Raw genomic sequence first — 23,812 nt, forward strand, 5'->3', positions numbered from 1 at the left:
TTAGTTCAGCATAGATGAGCTTTTCTTCTCATGAACCTTGGCAAGATTATCATTTCAGAATAATGCATAAGTATATATGAAGCTTTGTGAATTTTTAAAAAAAAAACGAGAACTCTTACAGTTTGTTAGGCTAAAAGAGATAAAGAAGAGTGGTTTGAGGAGATAGTAGTAAAAAAAAACTACAGTGAAGTGCAGCGTAGAGCAAGCCTGGTGAAATAGTGAAATCTGGGCGAATGTGGTGATGGATGGCCAAACCAGTTATGAGCTAGGTAAGTTTTTATCTTTGCTTCTTGGGCTTTCAGGAATGAATGTGATCCTTTATCTTTGCTTGGTTCAACTCCTGTTTCATACTTTCTGACCTGAAGAATATCCTTACAATCAGTTTTAAATTGACTAGCTCTTCTAACATATTCGATTGTATTAATTTCAGGTTGTCATAGAAGAGGTACCAAGTGAACTTTCTGGAGGGAACACTGCTACAAAAAGAGTTCCAGATACCTGTAAGTTACTTGATGGTTCTATTTACCTTTATCTTCTCAATGCTAAACAATTTCTTGTAAGAAATACAGTTGCTAGAATAAATGGGAATGCTATGACGAATTGGATTTCAAATCCTAAGAAAATCTTTTTTATGATCTGATTGTATAAATATTTGAAGTTGGCTGTCTTTCATATTTGTCATAGCACTAGATTCTTGGACAAGCCAAGCCAGTAAGCTAAGCCAAGTCTGATGTAAGAAACCACGACTGAAATATTAGGCGATATAAAAGTAAACTAATGTGTAGATCAAGCCAAATTATCCCAACATTTCTAAATAGGATCTTGGTAAAATTATGTACAAGCATCAGGAACTGTTCTGGACAAGCGAATTACAAAGATGATATAGTGAAGCTAAACAAAAATCGACAAGAGAACTTAAAATAATTGAGTAACTAGAGAATGAAGTATAAGTATGGGGTCAAAGAACTGAAATTCTTAATGGAAGAAAGTATATTTTTGAGGCATTCTGTTTAACAATCCTTGGAATGAAGAGGACAAGTTGAGACTATTTGAAGTATTCTAGACAGCAAAATAAGGGTAATCTGCGAATTTTGATTTAGATGGGATAGCGATTAAAAATTATTTTCAGAAACGTTCACTGAGAGATGATGCAGTTGGGTCTGGAGACAAATTGGACAAAGTATACTGGAGAAATAGAATAAATTGGTTGGATGTATTGTCTTTTCACAAGCACTCAGTATAGTTTGAAGACCCTGATATACAGTCACCATGATTTTAAAGAATTAAATGAAGTGCACAGGTTACCAAATGTTGTATGGAAGAGTAAAAAAAATAATTTGAGGATCATTAGGCTTAAATATGAGAATAGCTGCTCTAGAGCTGAGTAAATTACTTAATGTGAAGGGAAAGTACAGCTTTTGAAATGGAAATTCAACATTAAGTAGGACAAATTTAGAGTAAATATTTGGAAATACTTGTTTTGGAGTTTGACAGTTGGAATGTACTGCTAGGTGAAGATAGTTGAGGCCAGGGTATAAGGAGTGAAGTGGGATTGGCTTTTCAAAACTTCTGACCACATGGGCTTTTGGTATTTCAGATGATCAATCAGATTCCAGATTTTCACACCGTGAGGACTTCAGAAATAACTTTGCACAGAACATGAATCCTGCAGGTTCAAATTTCTATGAGTCAAGAATGGCACGATCACAAGGTAGCGTGAATACTTACTTCTCGATAGCTACAAGAAAAAAGCTAATGGTCTAACAAGTTTTTTTTTACACCATTCTACTTTTGTTGTTTCAGGATGGTCAGTTTGATGCAAATTTTCACCACGAGGAAACTATGGGGATATGGAAAGTTCTTATGACACAAGAATGCTATGCTCACAAGGCATGTTGTCAACAAAGTTTGAAGATAGCCTTGGAGAAAATCTTTTTTGACATTGATTGTTGCAAGTAATTAATTTCATTTGATCTGTGTTTGGTCTTACAGATGGGCCATTGGAAAACAGATTTTCAAGGTCTGAGAACTTTGGAAGTAATTTCAGTCTGCATCTTAACAGGGGAAGTTCCAGTTCCTATGAATCAAGAATACCATATTCTCAAGGTAACATAATTTTTTAAAAAATAAGGAACTGCTTCCTTATTAACAAGTTGCATAAAACTGATCATGTACAAAAGATTATATTGGTATAAGATTTGATTACTGTCTGATCTAACTGATCATGCCATGAATGAAAATAGATCTGGCAAGTTTTTTCTTCTGTAATCAGTTCTAAGTCTCTTTGAACACCCCCAAATGAGTTATCCTCTTCAGAAGAGGAAAAATAAATATGGACTTGTTTATAACGAGCACTTGAATCTATCACTGAAGCTAGTGTTTTCCTATGATCTGAATTTTGTTTCAAATGAAAGTCTCTGATGTTTCCCACATAAGCTTGGACGACTACCAGCAATTTTATCCTTTGCTTTCATTGTGATTAACATTTAAGGAATGAATGCCAGAATTACGACTGTTATATATTCTTTTCTGGCACAAAAACACAAAAGAAAAAGTGGCCCAGCCAAATTAAGAGTAGTATTAATTGCAGGGAGAAAGTTGTGTAATATCATCAGACCCCTGGGGGTTAGGAGCAGTTTGGATTTCAACAAAAAAGGACAAAGGAATTGATACAGAGAGCAAAATGGAGTACAGGAGTGAATTTTCAAGGAACTGTAAAAGCTTTTACAAATGGGTAAAAAGATAAAGATCAGTAAAGTCAAGTATAGGTCTGCAAAAGTCAGAATCAGGATAATTCATAATGGGGAACAGGAAAATAGCAGAGCAATTAACTAAAATCTTCTGTCTTTATTGATGAGGACTTTCCTTTGATGTTGGAGAATCAGAATCTAAATGAAGATCAGGAACTTAAAGAAATAGTGCTAGTGAAATTAATGATGCTGAAAGCGGGTAAATCCCCAGAGGCTGATAATTTACATTCCAGAGTAGTTCTGGAAATAGTGGACGCATTGGTTATCATACTCCAGAATTCTATAGATTATGGATCACAAAATAGCTCCTGGATATTAAAGGTTGGCAAGTATAACTCCAATATTTTTTTAAGTGTGTGAAAACCGGTAACTACAGACGAGAGATAGATGATCAGCTTTGATCATATTAAATGACGGAGCAGGCTTGAAGGGCTACTCCTACTGCTGCTCCCATTCTCTGTTTCTATCAGTAGCAAATAACTTGGCTTCTGTAGAACAACTGATGTGAAAGATTAAGCTGTGGTAATGATGACATATAACAGAAGAAACTGAAAAATTTGTTTTTGTTGGATACAATTTCAGGTTTGGGAACACAATTGATCCCCATGACTAAATGGAGCACGTTGTTTTGGTTGAATTTAAACTATAGCAACTCCTAAGAACAATGAATTAAACATATTAGACCTCAGAGAGAGAGAGAGAGAGAGGAAGAATACTAAAAGTTACAGCCATTTCTTCCATTATGTATGTGGCAGTGTTGTTATGAAATGGGAAACACAGCTTTGAATTTACTTGTGCTATTTTTATTTCTTTTTCAAATACTTTATTGACTTCCTTTGTTTGCTTAGCCTCAGTTTTGAAACTGTAATTCATACTCCAAAGTTTAGGACAGTACTTCGCTGCAGTATTAAAAAAGTGCTGCATTGTCGGAAATGCCATCAGTTACATCAAACACATCGATCTACCCATGGAGAAGCAGATAAAAGATACCATTGTATTTTTGAAGAAGGAAAGGGGACTTGTCCTGACCAATGTTTACCTGTCAGTAAACTAATGGAAATATGATTAAGTCATGACAGGCTGTCCCCTAGGTAACAAACAGGTTCCATTTAGAGTCATAGAGCACTACAGCACAGAAACAGGCCCATTGGCCCATCTGGTCCATGCCAGCCTGATTTTCTGCCCATTCCCATCTACCTGTACCCGAACCATAGCCCTCCATATCTCTCTCATCCATGCACCTATCCAAACTTCTCCTTAAATGTTACAATTGAACCCATATATACCACTTCTGCTGGCAGCTCGTTCACACTCATACCACCCTTTGAGTGAAATAGTTCCCCCCTCAGATTCGCCTTTAATATTTCACCTTTCACCCTAAACCTATGACCTCTAGTTCTAAGTCTCACCTAGCCTTAGGGGAAGCCTACCCCTCATAACTTTTATATACTTTTATAAGATCTCCCATCATTCTCCTGCGCTCCAGGACATAAAGTCATAACCTATTCAACCTTTCCCTGTAATTAGGTCCTCTTGTCCTGGCAACATCCGTGTAATTTTCTCTGCACTCTTTCAAGCTTATTGATATCTTTCCTGTAGTTAGGTGACCAGAACTGCACATGTTCATTTATAAAGGTGCCCATAAGTCAGGTGTTTGTAACCTGGAGGCAGCTTGTATGTCATTGTTTATAGGACCTTTGTTTGAGATGGTTGACTGCATGTTTCTTATATTAGAATAATAGCTACATTTCAGAAATACTCATTGGCTGTAGAATGGTTTAAATGTCCTGAGGTTGTGAAAACCACTATATAACTGCAAATTCATTATTTCTTTAACAATGTTGTTAACACTGACAAGGCTACATTGATTGCTCTGTGTAGTGAGATGGTAATGGTGAACTGTTACTTAGTGCCATAAGTACTGCACTGGTATCAAGTAAATGAGGGACAATGGTGTCAGATGGGGAAATCAAAGTGTACGATTTGGAAGCAAGGAAGAAGTAATCAATGATGACTCCTCCATAATCTTGCCGCCCTTCACCTCAAGTCACCTTGTCATTGTATCCTTAAATGCTTACTGCCAGAGCACACTGGTGGAATACATGGTGCAAAGCAAATTTTATGAAAAGATGGTGTACATAATTTTGAAAAAAAAATACTGAGATTGTGTTGTCCATATCTCATAAGATTGTGATCCCATGTTACTGGCAAAGTCAGCATTTGTTTCCAGTTTTAATTTCCATTGGGGTGATGGCGGTGAGCCACATCTTCTTATATCCACCAAAGTCACAGATCCTTCTATCACCAGGCACCAAATTACTCATTTATTGAGAAATGGATGATGTTGAAAGGGACCTAGATGTCCATGTACACAAATTACTAAAAGCCAGGGTTTAGGGTGCAGCAAACAATTAGGAAGGTAAATGGCATGCTGGCCTTCATCACAAGAGGATTTGAGATCTCAGGAAGATATCTTGCTACAATTATGTAGGGCATTGATGAGACTGCACCAGGAATATTGCATGAAATTTTGGTCTCCTTACCTTAAAAAAGATGTACATGCCACAGAGGAAGTGCAGCAAAGATGTGCTGAATTGGTTCCAGAGTTAGCTGGCCTACATTATCAGGAAAGATCGAGTAGACTACTTGTTTGTATATAAAAAAATTTTGCTTAATCCCTTTAGCTGTTTGGTCACCTGGCAAATACTACTTGTCCAAGGAATCATTCGTATTGATTTATCTGTACAAAATTGAGAAACTATTAAACTTATTAAACTTAAATTTACTTTGCACAGAGCTGGTCCAGCATTTACTGCCACAAGTCATCGAGCAATTCTTCTTGCCCTCTTCCTCCACATTAATGTATAGAAATACTTAGATTGCTATGTTCCCTTTAATTGAGTTCCTCGTATTACTTTTTGAAGACTACAGACCATCTGGAGACACTTTGCAAGATGGTTGGAGAAAAAATGTACAATCTGAAATGCGAGACACGGATTGGAGCTCCGAGAATATACGAGACTCTGGAGATGAGTACAGAAGAAGAGAGCTGATGAGGTAATTGAAGTTTAGGGGCAATATCATTTCCTGAAGAATATGAAAACTTCTGTTGAGAACATTATTTAAGTAATTGAGAAATAATTTATTGCATTATTTGAGTACTTCAGTGACTTACCTGGCGACTACTACCACTTAAACCCCTCTTCCTGCATTCTCCTTGTTCCACACCTTAAAATAAAAAACTTCCAATGCTAGGAATCACAATAAACGTTCATCAGATCAGGCAACAACTGTGGAAGGAGAAACCAAGTAAACTTTTCCAGTCTAAGGCTCTGTCAGATGAAATGTACAGTTTACCCCCATAGTAATCTTGATCTCACCCCAACACAGATGTTCCCTTTGCCTTTTCCATCCATCTTCTATCTTCTTTGCAACTTTAACCTGCTACTCCTCTTTCCCATTTCCAGTGAAGGTCCTTCAACTTGAAATGTTAACTCAGTTTTTCTTTCCACAGATGCTGCCTGACCATTGAGTACTTCTGACATTTTCTCATTTTATCTCTTGATACGCTCTTAATCTTTCCCTCTTAATCTATGTTTTGTATCCTCATTTGTAAAGCACCTTGGGTGTTCTGTACATTAAAGATGCTTCACAAGTACTTCTTTTAAAATTTCTGTCTGCTTTTTGCAGGAGCTCCAGAATAGGGCAGATATCTTAATAGCAAATCATCTTTTACAATAAGTTGTTTTTTTTTTATCTTAATCATTACAATGAAGTATAACTTTTGTTTCTTGCCTAGGGGCTATCAGAATGATTACACTAAAGGATTTGATGCTGATGATCGTTGGATGCAGAGAGAGGCAAGTTGTGGCTACTTATGTCAAGTGGCTCCCTGCTGTGGGTTGTTCTAATAGAGAATGGACTTTGGTTACACAGCTGCACCTTGTGATTGCAAAACCAATCACTACTTATAAGTTTCAGTACATTCAGCAGAAGTAGTTTATTAGCTAAGATCATTTCCCTTTACATAATTAAACATTCTAATGTATGAATTCATGTTGATGCTTTTAGAACATTAAGGCATACTTGTATCTATTTGTGGAGTGTATTGTGCATTAAGATGCAAACCTTAGTGATATCTGTGGGAATTCTGTGCCCCTATCCTCTGGATAACAAGTACCTAGTGTATTTTTTTCCAAATCTTGCCCCCTCCCCAATTCCTGAAGCTCCTGGGTGTGGTTCCATAAGTAAAGGCAATTCTCCAGTATACAAATAAAGCACTCATCCTTTGTATCTGAATCAAAATAATGATTGATATGTTGCAAATAATGAATGCTGTCAAAAGCAGTTTTGATACAGTTCCCACATGATATTGGTAAAAAACCATACTTGAGCACTTTTGAGTATGTATGTTATGTCAGAAAATTGGATGAAAAGAAATATAAACCTGGCGAGCAGAATCCTGATGTACAGCAGCCATGACAAATGGTTTAAGATTCCTGAAGTAGAATCTGCTAAACTTGACTTACATAGATTTATGCTTGAGCTCACATTTTTCTATGGTGTCACTCAGTGTATTCTGGAGGCAAATCATGCTTTCCAGTAGCAGGGTCTTTGATTTGGCAGCTAGTAATGTGCTATGTCTAACACCTGAATTTGTAAGTGCTGGTAGTATGCTGAAAGGTTATTTTCATTGAGCACTCCGACTTTTAATAAGTGAAGGTTTGGAACATTAACATTTCAATGTGTGTATATAAAAAGACTTTACAGAGAAAGATTATTCAGTCATCAATAAATGAGGAGGCATGGTTATCAGCGTTCCTTCATGCCCACAAGAACATAATCTGAGATTACATTCTCAGAAAAAAACCTGAGCCCTTCACGGGAAAAGAAAATATGGGAAGGTGATTTGAAGTTAGTTGATATCAGTGACTGAGCATTTTAGTCAATCTTAATAGCTATTGTATATTATGCAACTCCTTTCTGAACTGTGGCAGGAAATATGCACTCACCACGCAATCTGTTAATATATTCAGAGTATTGATAACCTTCTGACATTTAACCTAGGTTGGTACTCATTGACTTAAGTGCATGCCTTCTCATTTTTTCCTAACCTACTTCCAACATTCTGCCCACCCAAATGTCCAGTAGCAGCAATGTGCTATTTTGTAAGTGAGTTTGTTCTTTTCAAAGAAATAGATTTCTAATGTATCATCTGAAACAATTTGTAAATTTGGTTTATTTAGTTCCTTTTGTCAGCCCTTCTTTAGTTTGTCTTGTATATTTCAGTCTGAATCATATAGGCTGGATACTTCCAAAAATGCCTTTACAAATGAGGAGCTCCTTGAGTGTTTGGTGAGTACAATTGTTTTCTGTTTTTAATCTATAAAAACATGTTAAATACTGCCATAAAAAACAAAGTATTATTTTGGAAAAAAAAGACTAGTTGTTAAAATAGTGTGTGCATCTAAAATATTTCAAGTAATAATGCATCCTTGGAGAATTTTCAATGCAACATGAACTTTATGTTCAAAAACAGATGTAAAATGATAATAAATTGATTTGTTATTGATTTTGCTGCTGCTTATTTAATATGATAACCAGATCAAATATTTTGACTGAACACCAAAACCTAAATATTTGAGGATATAGCCAAGGTAACTTGTTTGGGATAATAGAAGCATCAAGTTTGCAAGACAGCAGTGAGACTTTGACACCAGTCATTGGCTTCTTATACTGTTCCAACAAAGCCCAACATAAACTCAAGGAATGGCATCTCATTTTCTTACTGGGCATAATAGAGCCCTCGGATTCAACACAATACACGAATTGTATAATCGACCTTTTATTTGTATCAGAACTGCCCAGTTCTGATAAAGGATATGATGCTGGAGGAATTCAGCAGGCCAGGCAGCATCCGTGGAGAAAAGCAGGCAGTCAAACACAGACTAGGTGAACGTTTTGCAGGACACCTGCGCTCTGTCCGTAACCGCGATCTGCATCTCCATGTTGCCAGTCAGTTCAACTCCCCCTCCCACACTATCACTGATATGTCAGTCCTCGGCCTCCTCCACTGCCAGGAGAATTCCAAGCACACACTGGAGCAACAGCACCTCATTTTCCGTCTTGGAATCTTGCAGCCAAACGACACGAACATTGAATTTTCCCACTTCTAAGTAATCCCTGCCCCCCGCACCCCACCATGCTTCTTCTCTTCTTCCCTTTCCTAGCCTAGCGCGTCTTTTCTACCCCTTTTTTTTCCCCTTTCTCTCCTTTGACCCATCCCCCAGTGGATCTGCTCTCCCCTCCTCCCCTGCATCCACCTCTCACTATCTCTTACCTGCATCTACCTATCACCACTTTGTGCCACCCCGCCTCCCCTTTTTTATCCACCTGTCACTGCTCTGCTTTTCCCTCCTATATATTGGGCTTCTCCTTTTCCTAACTTCTGTCCTGAAGGATCCTGACCCGATACATTGACTGCCTGCTTTTCTCCACGGATGCTGCCTGACCTGCTGAGTTCCTCCAGCATAATAGTGTTTTTCATCTAGATTCCAGCATCTGCAGTTCTTTCTTGCTCTGATAAAGGGTCATGGACTGTTAACATTAACTCAGTTTTTCTCTCCAGCATTCTCTTTTATTTCAGATTTCCAGCAATGGCAGTTTTTTTAATCTCATATTGCCAGCATTTTTTCCACTCTCTCCTCTATTCTTATTTATATCCTTCTATTTAAAAGATCAAATGTGATTAACAAGCCTTCACCCACTGTCTGTGTCACCACTATTCAGTCTCTGTCATAGACATCCCTCTTGTTCTCTGTTCCCTTCTCCTTTCTCTGCAATTTAAGATCTTTGGTTTCCAATGTTTCCTGGTTCTGATGAATGGTGATTGACTTGAAATGTTAACTCTGTTTCTGACTCCACGGATGCCATCCAATTTGCTGAATATTTTCAGCATTTTCTATTTTATTTCAGACTTTGGTGGGAGTAGTTGACAGGCCTCCCAACAGAAGCAGGCCACAAAGATGTGGAGATCAGCAAGAAATGTAACAGAACCAAAGTTATAAGAGTATTGTAGACATGCATAAAAATGAACTGTCAGCTTTCTGAAACTCTAACCCAGGAATGCTAAACAGCAGTAGCACATGCTGAAGGTAAAAATAAGTCATCCAGCTGACCAGATCAAAACTCAGCAGTCATGAGGAAGATGGATGGAGAAGGCTTAACAATGATCACCAGCTTCCGCGATGGAAGCCAAGCACATGAGTGCAAAAACAAAATTAAAGTGTTTATAACCAGCTTCGGCCAGAAGTGCTGAGTAAATGATCCATCTCTGCCTAAGATCCCTACAATCACAGAAGCAAGTTTGATTTCCTGAGGCATTTAAAGCATTTTCAGATTTTATTTCCATATTCACAGTATTTTGCTTTGCATTGTAAAGCACTCGCAATGTTAGAGCAAGAGTGAGACCTTGACATTTTTAGTGGTTGTGCCACTAAAACTGTCAAATCTGAGTTCCCTAATTTTTTTTTAACAAAATGACAAGCTTAATGAATACCAAGGAGTATAATGGAAACCCAGAGAGAACGTGTTGCAAACATATTTGTCACTGGAGAGATTACAGCTGGAGCATGGCTTGTAATGTTGCTGAAAGGATATCCATTTATTAGAGGGCATGTAATGAACAGCTACACAGTTGTTCCAGAATTTATAGAATTGACTATCTTTTCAAGATAGAAAAGGCCAAAGGCAGGATACAGTTGTAGTGCTTAAAATTAAGGATCAGTACGTAACAGATTGGGTCCAAGCAAGCTTTTGTGTCTTGTACAGAATCCAAGTATTTACAAGGGGACTGGTGGGGGGTGGGATGGGAAAAGAATCTTGTGTGAGAATGGAGTACCAGCAAAGGGGGTGGAGCAAATAAATCTAATGGATTTTGGGAATGAGCTTGATATGCTCTTTTATAGTCAGCCCATCCGGAATAATTCCTTAGTGCATCTACCCCATTGAAAATTATGAAAGGCATACAATACACTATAATAGGTAGACCAGAGGTAAAGGTCTTCTGTCTGGAACTGTCACAACCAAGATTTATTTTTTATTCACTATATATTATTCATGAGTTTTTGGAGAAAATCTACCAAGCTGCAAAATTTGCTCAATTAGTAAAGTAGCTTTGAATAACATTCAGTTTATATATTACATATGCCTTTTAAGTATCAGTAAGGTGATTCAGTCTTGTGGTATTTTGCTGTAGTAGAATTACTTGGTTACAATTATGGTTAACTATTTTGAAATAGGTTATTCATAGAATAGGAAATAGGTATAGGAGTTGGCCATTCATCCCTTCGAGCCTGCTCCACTGTCCAAACAATCATAATAGATCATCTAAATATTATATTCCCATTCTCTCCCTATTCATGATTGATTATTGGTGATATGATGACACCTTTGGTCACTAAAATCTCGAGAGCAAACTACAGTGGCATAGTGTGTTGGAGATATCTGGATTTGCAGTTGAAATTCCAGTCTGAGGAAAAATCATAGGGTGAATCAAGAGCACTTTAATTTGTTAGCAAATGCTTTACTATATATCCAATGTAACCTGCTATCCTGGTGTAGTGCGATTCCAGTTTTGGAATATAATATAACTGACTTTGTTCAATGTCCAAAAAATATAATTCCCTTATGGGATTTCTCTAAACGTTCAATTAACCACCCAGCAATAGTACAGACCGATTATGTTTCAGAACAATAACAATCTATTTGTTAGGTCATTTGGATTTTACTTTTTGACAAGCATATCCTGTTGTAGGTTACAATTAATACTTAAAATAATATTTTTATATTGTCTTGCAGCAAAATTTTCAGATTTTCAGTGATAGTGAAGCAGAGTTTGCCTTGAAAGTTACACAGAGTCTCACAGATGGATTAATGGAATATCGCCTAAAGACAATGAATGCATTTGTAAGTGTTTGAAATTATTTTAATTGGGTAAATTTCTCTTTCTGCTTTCTTCTGTCTAATTTGAATAACAACTTGCACAACAAGAGCTCAGAGGAAAGATAGTTCAGTGAGGTGGCAGGCTTTAAAAAGCTGTAAATTGCTATTGATGATGAAATTCCGAGAGTGAAAGAATTAATTCATTCTTTACATTGTAGAATGGCAACATGAACAGCACTCGCAGTTTGTTTTATGGAAGTAAAGGGTTGAATGTCTAGTATAGGATTGTGCCCCAAATGAACCTGATAGTCACACACAGGTAAATACGTACAGGAGCAGGCTGAATGGAGGGAAGTCAGCAACATAAATTAATGTGCTCATCAGGTTCTCTCAGAATCATTTATTGTAGAGAAATCTATTAAATCCTATTACAGCAGCCCTTCAGTCCCATTCCCAATGGCCCTGCAAATTATTTTCTTACAAGTGCCTATCCAAATGAAAAAAGAGTTTTAATGAAAAGCGAATGAAAAATTTTGTGAACATCTCTGAGGTGGATTTTCATATTTCATGTTCTGTATTATAGTTGGAGTTTCCATCTGCAGTCTATTCACCTGATAATACATGGAGGGATCAATGTACATTGCTTGTAATGGATCAGATGGATGGTGATCAGTCTTGTTGCAAAGATATACAAGTTCTTAATCTGCTAAATAGAACTTTTTTTTAAGATGACATTTCCCTTGAGTCTAATTGTTGTTATAGTTTAATTGAGGATGCAGGAACTTTGAGAACTTGAGGAGTGCTGTGGAACAAAAGGTAGAATGCGGGGCCATTTTTGGTCAGAATGGGCAAGGTGGGCTGAATGGCCTCCTAGTACCCCACATGAACCCATGGCAAGAATGAGTAAATTTTAAGGTTTTTTTTTGCAAGTGAATATCATTTATTATATTCAAGTTGCTCAAGTTTATCAATTTTGCTATTTTAAGTTATATTTTGCTAACAGTCCCTGCTGAATCAGGAGAATATTGTGACTGGTACTTTCCTTTTTATCAGGAGCAAGAGAGAAGGCCTCCATTGGATGAAGAAATAAGACAACCTTCTGGTATACCAGATCAATGTTCTGGATATGAATCACACGCACCAGCACATGATTCATGTCAGAGGTATACTGGTAATCCTACAAACTTCAGACCTAAATATAAAGGTAAATGGAGCAAGAAGTTTGGAATACCTACATAGCCTTGCAGCAAGATACATATGCAAGTATATTCAAGGCAGAGATCTGTTGATCTTTGGATATTAAGGGAATCAAGTGATATGGAATTAATAGTGGAAAGTGATGGTGAGGTAGAATATTAGCCAGGATTTTGAATGGTGGAGCAGGTACAAGCGGCCAAGTGGCTTGTCTCTGCATCTAATTCTTACATTAAGACAACATTTGATGGAGTTAATCAGCTGTGTAACTGGGCAAAGAATTATTACTTGAAAATGACAACTGATCAGCATAAAGTATTTCACAAGAATCAAAACGTGTGCAGTACTTTGCAGTGAATAGTAAGTAATTGATCCATGACAAAAGTGGTAGTGATGGTGTTCATGTCACCCGAGTCTTGGCATTTTGGCAATATCTTAAGTTCCGAATTAAGCGCTATGCTAATTTCCAACCACCAAACTACAAGAAAGTACAGATTCTTTCAAAACAGCAGAACTATAAGAATGATCCCAAGTAAAATAATAATGAATTATCACAAAATGCTTTGGCTACACAGTCTACGGAGAAGGTTAAGGGGTTAACCTTAATAATGCTCTTTGTTTATCCTATTTGCTTACTTTTAAGATTATGGAAGTGAGCAAGTTATTTTAAGGAAAAATAAATTTAAAACTTGTATAACTTGGTTTACATAAAAGGTGATTTATAAGTATATAGAATGAGTGCTGGGGCAATAGTTTAAAAAAGGAGTATAATGTTATAAATGGAAGAAATACAGTGCAGGAGCTGTTTCATTGGCTAAACATAATTTTTATCCACTATACTTGTGTGTTGTTCAAAATTTGTCATATTTATTGTGAATGCAACAAGTTGAACTAAGGAAAATATTCATGTAACCAAGATGATTGTACTATATTTTGTAGATGGTGGTACCTGGAAGAAAACAGTTGCATTGCATTCTAAATCAAGTAACAGAAAAATAGGTTTTCAATCAAATCGTAAACAGTTTAAATCCACAACATCTAATACAGGACCAACAAAGTCAAAAAGCAATGTTATTCTGACCCCACATCTGCTTAAGACTATTGAAGGAATGGATATTAAAAGGGCCACCAAAACACTGGCTAAACTATCAAAAACCAACCCAGCATTAAAAGGTAAGATGAAGTACTTTTGTATATAAGAATGACTGTGCATTTAAACACTTTTTTTCCTTTCACCTTAATCCTATTCTAGATAATGACTCAATAGGATTTTTAACCTTTCTATTCTGAGGTTTCATACTGAGTTGGGGATGTATGGTAGCATATGTGAACTATTAGAAACATGTATTTTTTTCATGTCTGTTTGTGCTTAAAAGGAATTTAAGGCTTTAATTCCTTCCAACTTGGTATTACGTATACCTGTATATAGTATTAACTTTGGGTTTTCTGGGCTGTGAATGATCATTTGATTTAGCTATTGGTAATTAATTTTGGCAAAAGTTAAAGGTAATATTTTTTGGCTACAAACCTCTTAATCCAGTAACAACTGCATTTTGCTAGTTTGTCAGCTTCCAGTCTTGTCAGATTTCAATTCCAATACAAAATTATGCTAAATTATATCTGTATGTCAAATATTATTTGTTGCAAAGATGAATGTTATTCCCAACTTCATTTTTGTCAGATTTTAAAGATCTGGCTAATATATTTCTTATGCACTCAGTAATGCAGTCTTTCAGGTGCATCGCTGTTAGTTAGACATAAACATCCTGTGGCATTATTCATTTTCCATTAAGCAAATTGGATTGTCTTAGAGTCCTATGGGTTGTGTGGAAAGCATGAATTCAATTGAGGCACCATGTCATCTTGGGAGTTGGCACAAGGTTTTTATTTGGCTATTCCAAGTTATGAAAGCGAATAAATAAACCTGAAGGGTGACAGTAGATGATTGATCGAGGATGTCCAAATCTTTCTGCAGCAGATTAAATGCTACTTTGAAATTATGAACAGATTTCAGTATAACTGCAAGCAAATTGTACTTTCATCTGTACAACTGTATAGAAGTTGTGTTTATCTTCCTAAAATCTACAATGTTCTGATGAGCCTTTTTTGTCTTTATATTTATCCTGCAACTCAACAACATGATCTGAGTGCATCTGTTTGTGCCCTTTCTCAAGTCACAGATGCCTTCTTGTAATGTGAAGTCATACTGTGCACATGGTTTTCACTGATACCATTAGATTATTTAGCTTCATTATTACCATTTGGCTTTCATGTTCCATACCACATGCTTTTTTTTTCCAACCATCTTACCATTGGAAGGGGGCAATCATTACACCTCTACCCAAAAATCCTTTGGCATTGAGCCAACTTCTCAGTCTTTTGTTGTATCTATTAATAATTTAGACTTGAATGTAGAGAGAATGTAGTTGATACAAACATTGGCTGTTTGACAGGGATAAAGCTCTGGATTTCAGGAGGATATTAGATATTCTGGTCAATTCAGCATAGAAGTGAGAAATAGAATTTTATCCAGAGAAGTGATATTCTTGGGGAAATAAAACAAGGATGGATGTATGCAGTATATAGGATACTGAGGAGGAACAGAGGAACCTTGAAGTACATGTCCACAGATCCTCAAGGTAGGAGGACAGGTAGATGTAGTGGTTATTAAGTCTTATGAGATACTTTTATTAGCCAAAACATACAAATACGAGCAGGGATGTTGCTGGCCTTCTCCACTGCCATTTGTAGGGCCAAATGCAAACCAGAACAGCACCTCCTATGCCCCTTGGGTAGCTTACAATCCAATGGTATGAACACTAAGCTTTTCAATTTCAGGTAATCCACTCCCCGTGTGCCTTTCCCACTCTACTAGTCATTCTAGGGTCTCTCTCCTTCTGTTCAACTTTTCCACTTTGTTCCCCTCATTACCTGAACTCTTCACCCTCCTCCACCTGGTTCCATCTCCCATATACCTTCTACCTGGGTTTCTTCTCACTTGATTCACCTTTCGTAGCCTGTGTCTTATATGGTTCCATCTGCAAATCATCCCTCCCTTATCTGGTTCCACCTATCGCCTACTAGCCTTTGTCTCAACCCTCCCCTCTCCCCTCTCCCCTCCCCAACCTGGCTCCATCTGCTGAATTTTTTTCCATTATGTTTCCACCTACCAGCCTCAGTTTCATTCCTCCTTCTCACTTCTGTATATTGGCTATCTTCCCTCTCAACTCTCAGTCCTGATGCAGGACCTTGATCTGAATCGTTAATCATCCCTTTGCCTCCATAGGTCCTGCTTGTACTGCTGAATTCTTCCATCAGTTTGTTGCTCCAGATTCCAGCATCTGCAGTCTCTTGCGTCTCCAGGGATGTTACAGTTTTAAAAGTTGTTGGGTCACAGCTTGAGTATTGTGAATAGTTCTGATCACCACATTACAAGGAAGACGTTGAGAGATTAGACTGAGACTTAAGAGTTTGTGGCGAGGACTGGAAAGGTTTAGCTCTGAAAATTGAATAAGCTAGGCTTGTTTTCTTTGGAACAGAGGAGGCTGATGGCATACATTGAGGCATATACATTTATGATGGGTTTACAAAGAGTAAGTAGGGTGTATTTCCTTCCCCACCCACCCAGACATTCTCTCTTCTCTCCTCTTCCATCGGGTAGAAGATATAGGAGCCTGAGGGCATGTACCACCAGACTTAAGGACAGCTTCTACCCCACTGTGATAAGACTATTGAACAGTTCCCTTATACAATGAGATGGACTCTGACCTCACGATCTACCTTGTGACCTTGCACCTTATTGCATTGCACTGCACTTTCTCTGTAGCTGTGACACTTCACTCTGTACTGTTACTGTTTTTACCTGTACCACATCAATGCACTTTGTACTAATTCAATGTAACTGCACTGTGTAATGAATTGACCTGTACGATCGGTTTGTAAGTCAGGCTTTTCACTGTACCTCGGTACAAGTGACAATAATAAACCAATACCAATACCTTTCAATGAGGCATCAAAAACAATGGGGCTTAGATTTGGTAGAAGGGTTATAGGGGAGCTCAGGAAAAATCATTTCACCTCAAGGGTGATAGGGGTCTGGAAATCTCTGCCTGAAATGGATGGTAGAGGCAGAAATCCTCATCAGATTTTAAAAAGTACCTGAATGTGTACAAGTACAGCTATATACTTGGCTATGTACAAGTACAAGGCTATGGATCAAGTGCCAGAACATAGAATCAGTTTGGTAGCTCTAACTAGGACAAGCTGACTGCTTGTGTCATAAATGTTTGATTCTGTGCTCTTCTCTGGGCTCTCATGTGGTACCTAGGTCAAAGGTTTTGCAAAAGTTCATAGTGCACTGTATTCCTGTTCCCTCATTAAAAATATAGGACTTGCATAATCAACAATGACTGCTTTACTGATTTCTCTTTGTCTAGATAGATTTATCCCTAAGTATAACATATATGGGGAAAACCTGACTTATGGATACGAATGAGCTCCCATAATATTATTACATTCAAAGGTCCAGCAAATATACATACATTCATTTCTACAAGCACCAGAATTAGTTTCCTCCATCTCTCTCTCCCCACTTTTAATCATTGTTCTTTCTTATCAGTCTTGTGGGACTTAATGGACAAAATCCACTTTTAAGAACATCTATAAAAACAGAATTCGTTCGTTACCCAATGATGGCCAGTATATAAAAAAGAAAACCAAGTACCCCATATGCACTTTTTCATTAAAACATGTTTGAAGCCAATGGGGTAATAAACCTATGTGTATGTGTTTGTTTCTGCATCCTGTTTAATTTTGTACTATTTCAATTAGAATGTCTTTCTTCATTTGAAAAAGTATTGCTTCACCTTTCCGCCTTGAATTTCAGTTGCCGTAGTTTTTCTGTCACATCACAGCATCTTCCTGATATTATCTGCTATTCTGTTTACTAATTAACAAAGTTTTGTTAGCTGCAGATTTTGAAGTTATGGTTTATTGTAAGCAAGATTATTGCTAGGTCAGTGACAGCAGTGGTTCGAATACCAACCCCAGGGATGCTGAGGAGGGGGTCCAGAATAAAAACAGTTGTTCATCGTCACTCCCTGCTTCTTGACCTTCAGCCAGTTTCATATTGAAATTGAAATTACCGTTAATCCCACGAGCATCAACTTTGCCATCTAGTCCATTTAGTGGTACTTGAGTACATACTCATTACTCACATCAGTCCTGTTCATTACATTGTCAAGGAACTCAAAATGTTTGTCAGGCACTATTTGCCTTTAATAAATATGCACTGCTTCTCATCTATTCACCAACATCTTTCCAAGTGGCAACTCATTTGGTCCTGGATTACTGTATCTCAAAAATTTTCCACGTTGATGTTAGACCTGCAGTTAAAAAAAATCCTTCTTTACTTTTGAAACAGCAGGAATTTAAACATTGCCATCTTCCTGTCCAGTACAAGGATCCTTCTCTTTGTTCTCATATTTTTATCCAAGGTGAATTTAATTTAAATTGCTTTGCATTTATTTTTGAGAAATTCACATTTTTAACTTTGTTTGCCTGCATTTTTATTAGGTATAAAGGTCTCCTTCTTGGTTGATGTGCTGGTGGACGCGGGTGTGCTGACACGTGAACAGACTTAAAACCTAAAGTTGGTGTGTACTCGAGAATATTAACAAGGCTATACTAAAGGTCGAGTTCTGCTAATTGCAAGCTGTTAAGCTTTCTTCAGGCTGCACTGCTACAGAAGTTAACCACTGAAATTCTCATCAAATTCAGTTTTTGAAAATTGCTAAAACTAAACAAGCTTGATTTTTAAAAAAAAGCTTTCAGATTTATTGGGTGGAGATGAAGGATTATTGAATATCAGAAGTTTTGTTGCAAATCTGTCAATGGTTTTTAGGTAATAACTGTGTTCAAAGACTGCAAAACAAAGGCTATGAGTGAGTATATTTGTATCTTAGTACTATTGTTCATTTAGTAAAACAAAGTAACATCTATTTGATTAGCAGTGGTTAATGGTCTGAAATGTAATTTTGAGTATATAAATTCTGTGTTTTGAAAGTATTCACTGTGTTCCTGTAAACTAAAAAAACCTCAAGGTCAGAACTGAATTACCAAGGCATTGTCACTGTTCTAGACCTTGCATTAATGAAATTTAGTGCATTCTTGAGAGGGGTTATCTAAATACATGTTGATGTTTGTTACAGTAAAATATGTTTTAAATCCACAGTAATTATGACCAGTTGATGTAAATTTATTCTAAATTCACAAGATTATAAATTAGATAAAAGCTTATCAGAATGAGGATTTACTACATTGTTTCAGTATGTTTTAAAAAATACAATTTTAAAGAAAATCTTGTTTTCAGGTACTGACATTATGCCTGATCGTTACAGTTGAGATTAAATGACTGAATAAAACTATTTATGTGTTACTTAAGTTGCTTTTGAATAGGTAACCCACTGCCTATTTTGTGCAATGACTTTTAAAATTGTTTTGCTTATTACATGATCAGTTTGTTAATGTATTTGTTTACCAAACTCTGGTTAGAATTTACTTGATAATGGAACTTAGGATCTAGCAAAAGCTACTGTTTTACTTGCATCTACCAAAAGTCAATATTTTCTCCACCCCCAACCCATGAAAAATAACATGCACATTTTGTCCAAGCAATGTCAGGATCTGGATTCTGTGAAATAAACTCCAAAGAACATGTATTTGCACAAAAGAATACTAATGATGAAAACATTATTGGCCTATCCCAATAACGATGAGCTGGAGCTGAACCATTCTTCACCCTCTGATAACTCTTCACAGCTTTTCAGATTTGTTCATAAATTTCTACTCCTTTGATCCTTTTGACCTAATATCTCTTTGCAGTGAGCCTGTTTCACCACTTCTTACTCTGTTATTCCTGAACAACTCTCAAATCTGTCTCTCAGCTTATTTCCATTTACCAGATCTAACTTCATCATGCTACATCTTCTGCTTTGACGTTGCATTCCAGCATGATCGAGGAGTAAAAGCAACTCTTTCCATGATGAACTTTTTCCTTAAACTACTCTTACCTTTTCTCCCTTTATTCATCTCAGACACTGAATATAAGAAACTTTTTACCAAAATTGAGATCCTGTACCATTGTATTTTCTTCCTTGGATTGCTTTGCTAACTTGGACTCCTGCAACCAGGTATTTTGTACAACTCATTTGTCCACATTTTCCTGTATTCCATTTTTCATTCCTTACTTTTCTCGCCCTCAACCCAACAGGAAAACAGACTTTGTAGGACAGTCATACAATATTTATTTTACTCAAAAACAAAAATACACCTCATCAGAACAAGTAAAATATATTTGTATTGAAAGTCTCAATTTTTCTGTGGCAAATGCCATTTGAATAAAGGGTATAATATATATTTACGGTAGACGCTGTCAAAAATTAAACTGAGCTTTTAAAAAGATTTTCAGACATAAAAATGCAATTTTGCATTCAGAATGGTGACAAGTGACTGGCTATACTTGTCACTGGCTCAGTAAAACCTTAATAACAGGTAATGGAAGGGAAAAACTCATGAGAAAATGGTAACCCTTTAGTACAAACAACACTGGCATAGTCTGCTCCAATTCCTTGAGGAAGTCCTCTGAACACTGCCTATACCATTTCCAGCCACTTTTCCTCATTTTACATAAAACTGGAGATACAAAGATCTTAGTCAATAAATGAATTGTTATTTTGTATCTGTGCCACATTTTGCTGCATTGAAATCAAGCAAACAGATTTCAAAAATACAACAATATTGTTCATAGTTTGCTTTCTAACCTAAAATCCTCCAATTGATCGATTAAAACATCCAGTAGCAAAGTCAGCTCACTACAGATGGTGTGGACCATTTAAGGGGCATATCAATAGAAGTGTGGATTTCTAATGATTTCAGCAAACAAAAAACAGAATATTTCAGCTTTCTCTGAAATTCAGATGCTTGAAGCTTTGTTGCAATTAGAAGCATCAGAGCTGTAAACCAGCAAGACTCACAATGAAGGTAATTTCTCAACAGTTCTATTTAATTGGCATTTTAACATCTTGGAATGCAGCAAACAAACCTTCTCCTTAATCTAAGCTTATGAACAAGGTTTAAAAAAAGATTTTTCTTTATTGTATCACAGGTGTTTTCTTGTAGATGACTAGCTAAAAGGACACCATTGTGGGAAATCTTAATTTGGTCTTCTACCAAGAACACCGGCCTCCATCAGCACAGTAACCAAAGTTGAAATCCTGATACCTACAAATAAAGGTGTTGATTATCAATGATCTTTTACAATCATTAGCTACAGAATAACAAATGTATTAAAAAAGATCATCCCAATATTACTACATTTTAAAACATTTTGAATACAGATACTGCGTGACCCTTGAAAATAAAAAACTGCAGACGCTAGAACTCTGATACAAAACCAAAAATGCTGGAAACACTCAGCAGGTCAGACAGCATGTGTAGAAACTATAGTAGGGAATAGTGAAATGGTTCTGTAGCAGAGAGATAAAGGGGGACTGCAGGGTTGGTACCAGGCAGAGAAAGTCTGGAACCAGTTCAAACTCACCTGAACCACAGACTAAAAGCTAAAGTGAACTATAGTAAACTCATGCCCAGTTACTAACCTAACAACAATCCCATAAACTCCAGGACAGAAGGTTGCCATTGTACATATAAAGGTAAAGATGGAACTGTACATGGCTCACGTAGCATACGATGCGCTCAAGCTTGAAGGCTCACATAGTGCACAGGTGCTGAAGCTTGACACAGCAGAAGACTTACCTCTATGTATAAACAGTGCATGCAGGATAGAGATTGGGGGTGGGGGGCGGTAGTAGATAAGAAATAGTATAAGAATAAATGGAAACTTTGGATCAGGGAGCATTCATTCCAGGACGAGTGACTCTCCTGTTGATGTCAGCTTGTAATAAAGAGAAAGTTTGTTCTGAAGATAAACCCCAGACTCTGTGAATTCATTCCATCTACAGAAGAGAAACAGAATTATAATTTCAAAGTGAAGACCCTTTGTCAGAACTTCGTTGATCTGTAATGTTCTTATTCCACAGATTGCGAGTGTTTCCAGCATTTTGTTTTCACTGCATGTGATTTTACCCTTTCCTGAAACACGGACTATAGATAAAGCAAAGGTTGTACAATTTAAAATTAATATTATATGCTCCAATACTACTTTGGATGTTGAATGAAATGCAGTCCAGGACTAATCCACATTAGATTCTCAGAGACATCAACATCCCTGCATTAGTGTTTTTATTCCTCAATTAACACCAAAACTGAGCATTTATTTCACTACTGTTTGTGGAAATTTGTGTTGTATTTTCCACCATAAAAACAGGTTGTGAAGCACTTAAGAATACACTTAAGAGCTTTTTACTTTTAATTAATATACACTCTAAAAGGTCGCTTACCTTCAAATGCGGGGTTGTTGGCAGCTAATCTTGTGAGAGTACTGGTAATTGTATTTACATCCATTCCACGGAAGGAATTCAGTAGCGATGGGGTCAAAAGATTGTTTTGTATTGATGACATTGATGTAGCTGCATTTTGTACTGCAGATTGAGCTGTAAAATAAGGTTAACTCCAATTTAGATACAAAGCATGAATGCGATGCTGGTTCAACAGACAGCCATGAATTTTGATCTTTGCCTGTATTTACGATACTTAAATTTTGCAAGAACATGAAAATAACCAAATAATAATGGAATGTCACGGGAAGGTGGCTAGATACTCTCTTACTAGGGACGGTCATTGCCTGCCACTTGAGTAGCATGAATATTACTACTGCTTATCAGCTAGGTTATTTTCAGAGGACAGGTGTTCACAACTGCCACACATTTCCAGGGATCACAGCTTCTGCTGTGTCCTGTGTGCTTAGCTCTTTGAAATGACTGAAGATTGGATTCTGTAATGAAGGGAAGCTCAAAACTAGACCATTCATGGTTAATTCATTCAACATTTCTAGCTGAAGATACTCAAAAATGCTTCAGCCTTGTCTCATGCAAGTGTAATGGGCTCCAGCTTCACTCAGGATGGAGATATTTTTGCTCTTCCAGTTAGTTAATTCATCCACCACCATTTATGACAGGTAAGGCATACTGTACATGCAGAACATAATCTAATCCATAAATTACAGGACTGCTTATCTGTCTTCAAAATGGTGCCTTCACTGTACAGCATCCACATGCATCTTTATCACAGCTTTGTCAGGCAGGCAACTTGTCTTTAGGTATGCCACTCTTAAATGTCCTCACATAGTTACCTTACACCTCACCTGAAGGACATGCTGGACCACAAGTTTACAGCTTTTGATGGAATTCAATTCTGCTGCTAATGGCCAATTACACTGGAACAGGCTCCTTAAAAAGTTTAGCACATTCAATCCTAAAGCAAAGGGCCACTTTACCATCAATTTGAAACCCAAATTACCTGGGAAATTCCCCAAAATTCCTGCCCTACGAGATTCAAATCTGGGATGCTCATCAGCCGAACTGGGATTTTTTGTTTCTTCAATTAATTTATCAGCAGAACCCTGAACAAAAGAAGAAAATCTATTCATTATCAGATGTACTAGGGACTCTAATACATACACATCACACAAAATGTAAACAGAAACAGATGCAAATATTAATCCAAGGATTAGCAGCCAGAATAATAGTAACCTGGCTACACAAACACAATTAAAAATGAAAGAAAGTGCAGATGCTGGAAATCTAAAACAGAAAATGCTGGAAATACTCAGCAGGTCAAGCTGCATCTGCGGGAAGAGAAAAAGTGTCAACATTTCAGGTCGGAGGCCCTTTGTCCAAACTGAAAAGGAGACAAAAACTGCAGGGTAAGCAGAGGAAGGGGATGCCTCTGACAAGGTAAAACCAGGG

At 37.0% G+C, this 23,812-nt stretch overlaps 2 protein-coding genes across 5 annotated transcripts in view; one reads left to right on the forward strand and one right to left on the reverse strand.

Annotated features, from left to right (window-relative positions):
• The window catches only part of LOC127570918 (uncharacterized), a 62,064-nt gene extending 41,286 nt beyond the window's left edge, over positions 1-20,778 (forward strand). For 2 of the 3 annotated variants that reach the window (XM_052016860.1, XM_052016861.1), the window contains exons 9-16: positions 431-500; positions 1,598-1,710; positions 1,804-1,890; positions 1,993-2,106; positions 5,675-5,807; positions 6,550-6,610; positions 8,040-8,105; positions 11,610-11,628. In XM_052016860.1, coding sequence (XP_051872820.1) covers positions 431-500; positions 1,598-1,710; positions 1,804-1,890; positions 1,993-2,106; positions 5,675-5,803 — 513 coding nt within the window. In that variant the 3' untranslated portion in view covers positions 5,804-5,807; positions 6,550-6,610; positions 8,040-8,105; positions 11,610-11,628. Of the gene's footprint in view, positions 1-430; positions 501-1,597; positions 1,711-1,803; positions 1,891-1,992; positions 2,107-5,674; positions 5,808-6,549; positions 6,611-8,039; positions 8,106-11,609; positions 11,718-12,746; positions 12,898-13,826; positions 14,061-18,461 lie in introns of those variants that run through there. The other variant, XM_052016862.1, reaches the window with a different exon arrangement.
• The window catches only part of si:ch211-197h24.6 (uncharacterized), an 82,254-nt gene continuing 76,353 nt past the window's right edge, over positions 17,912-23,812 (reverse strand). The window contains exons 22-24 of one of the 2 annotated variants that reach the window (XM_052016839.1): positions 23,364-23,466; positions 22,346-22,498; positions 17,912-18,271 (exon numbers count right to left, since the gene is read on the reverse strand). In XM_052016839.1, the coding sequence (XP_051872799.1) occupies positions 18,234-18,271; positions 22,346-22,498; positions 23,364-23,466 (294 nt within the window). In that variant the 3' untranslated portion in view covers positions 17,912-18,233. Of the gene's footprint in view, positions 18,272-20,928; positions 21,168-22,345; positions 22,499-23,363; positions 23,467-23,812 lie in introns of those variants that run through there. The other variant, XM_052016838.1, reaches the window with a different exon arrangement.

This window comes from Pristis pectinata, chromosome 5, assembly GCF_009764475.1.
Source record: "Pristis pectinata isolate sPriPec2 chromosome 5, sPriPec2.1.pri, whole genome shotgun sequence".
NCBI classification, from domain to species: Eukaryota; Metazoa; Chordata; class Chondrichthyes; order Rhinopristiformes; family Pristidae; genus Pristis; species Pristis pectinata.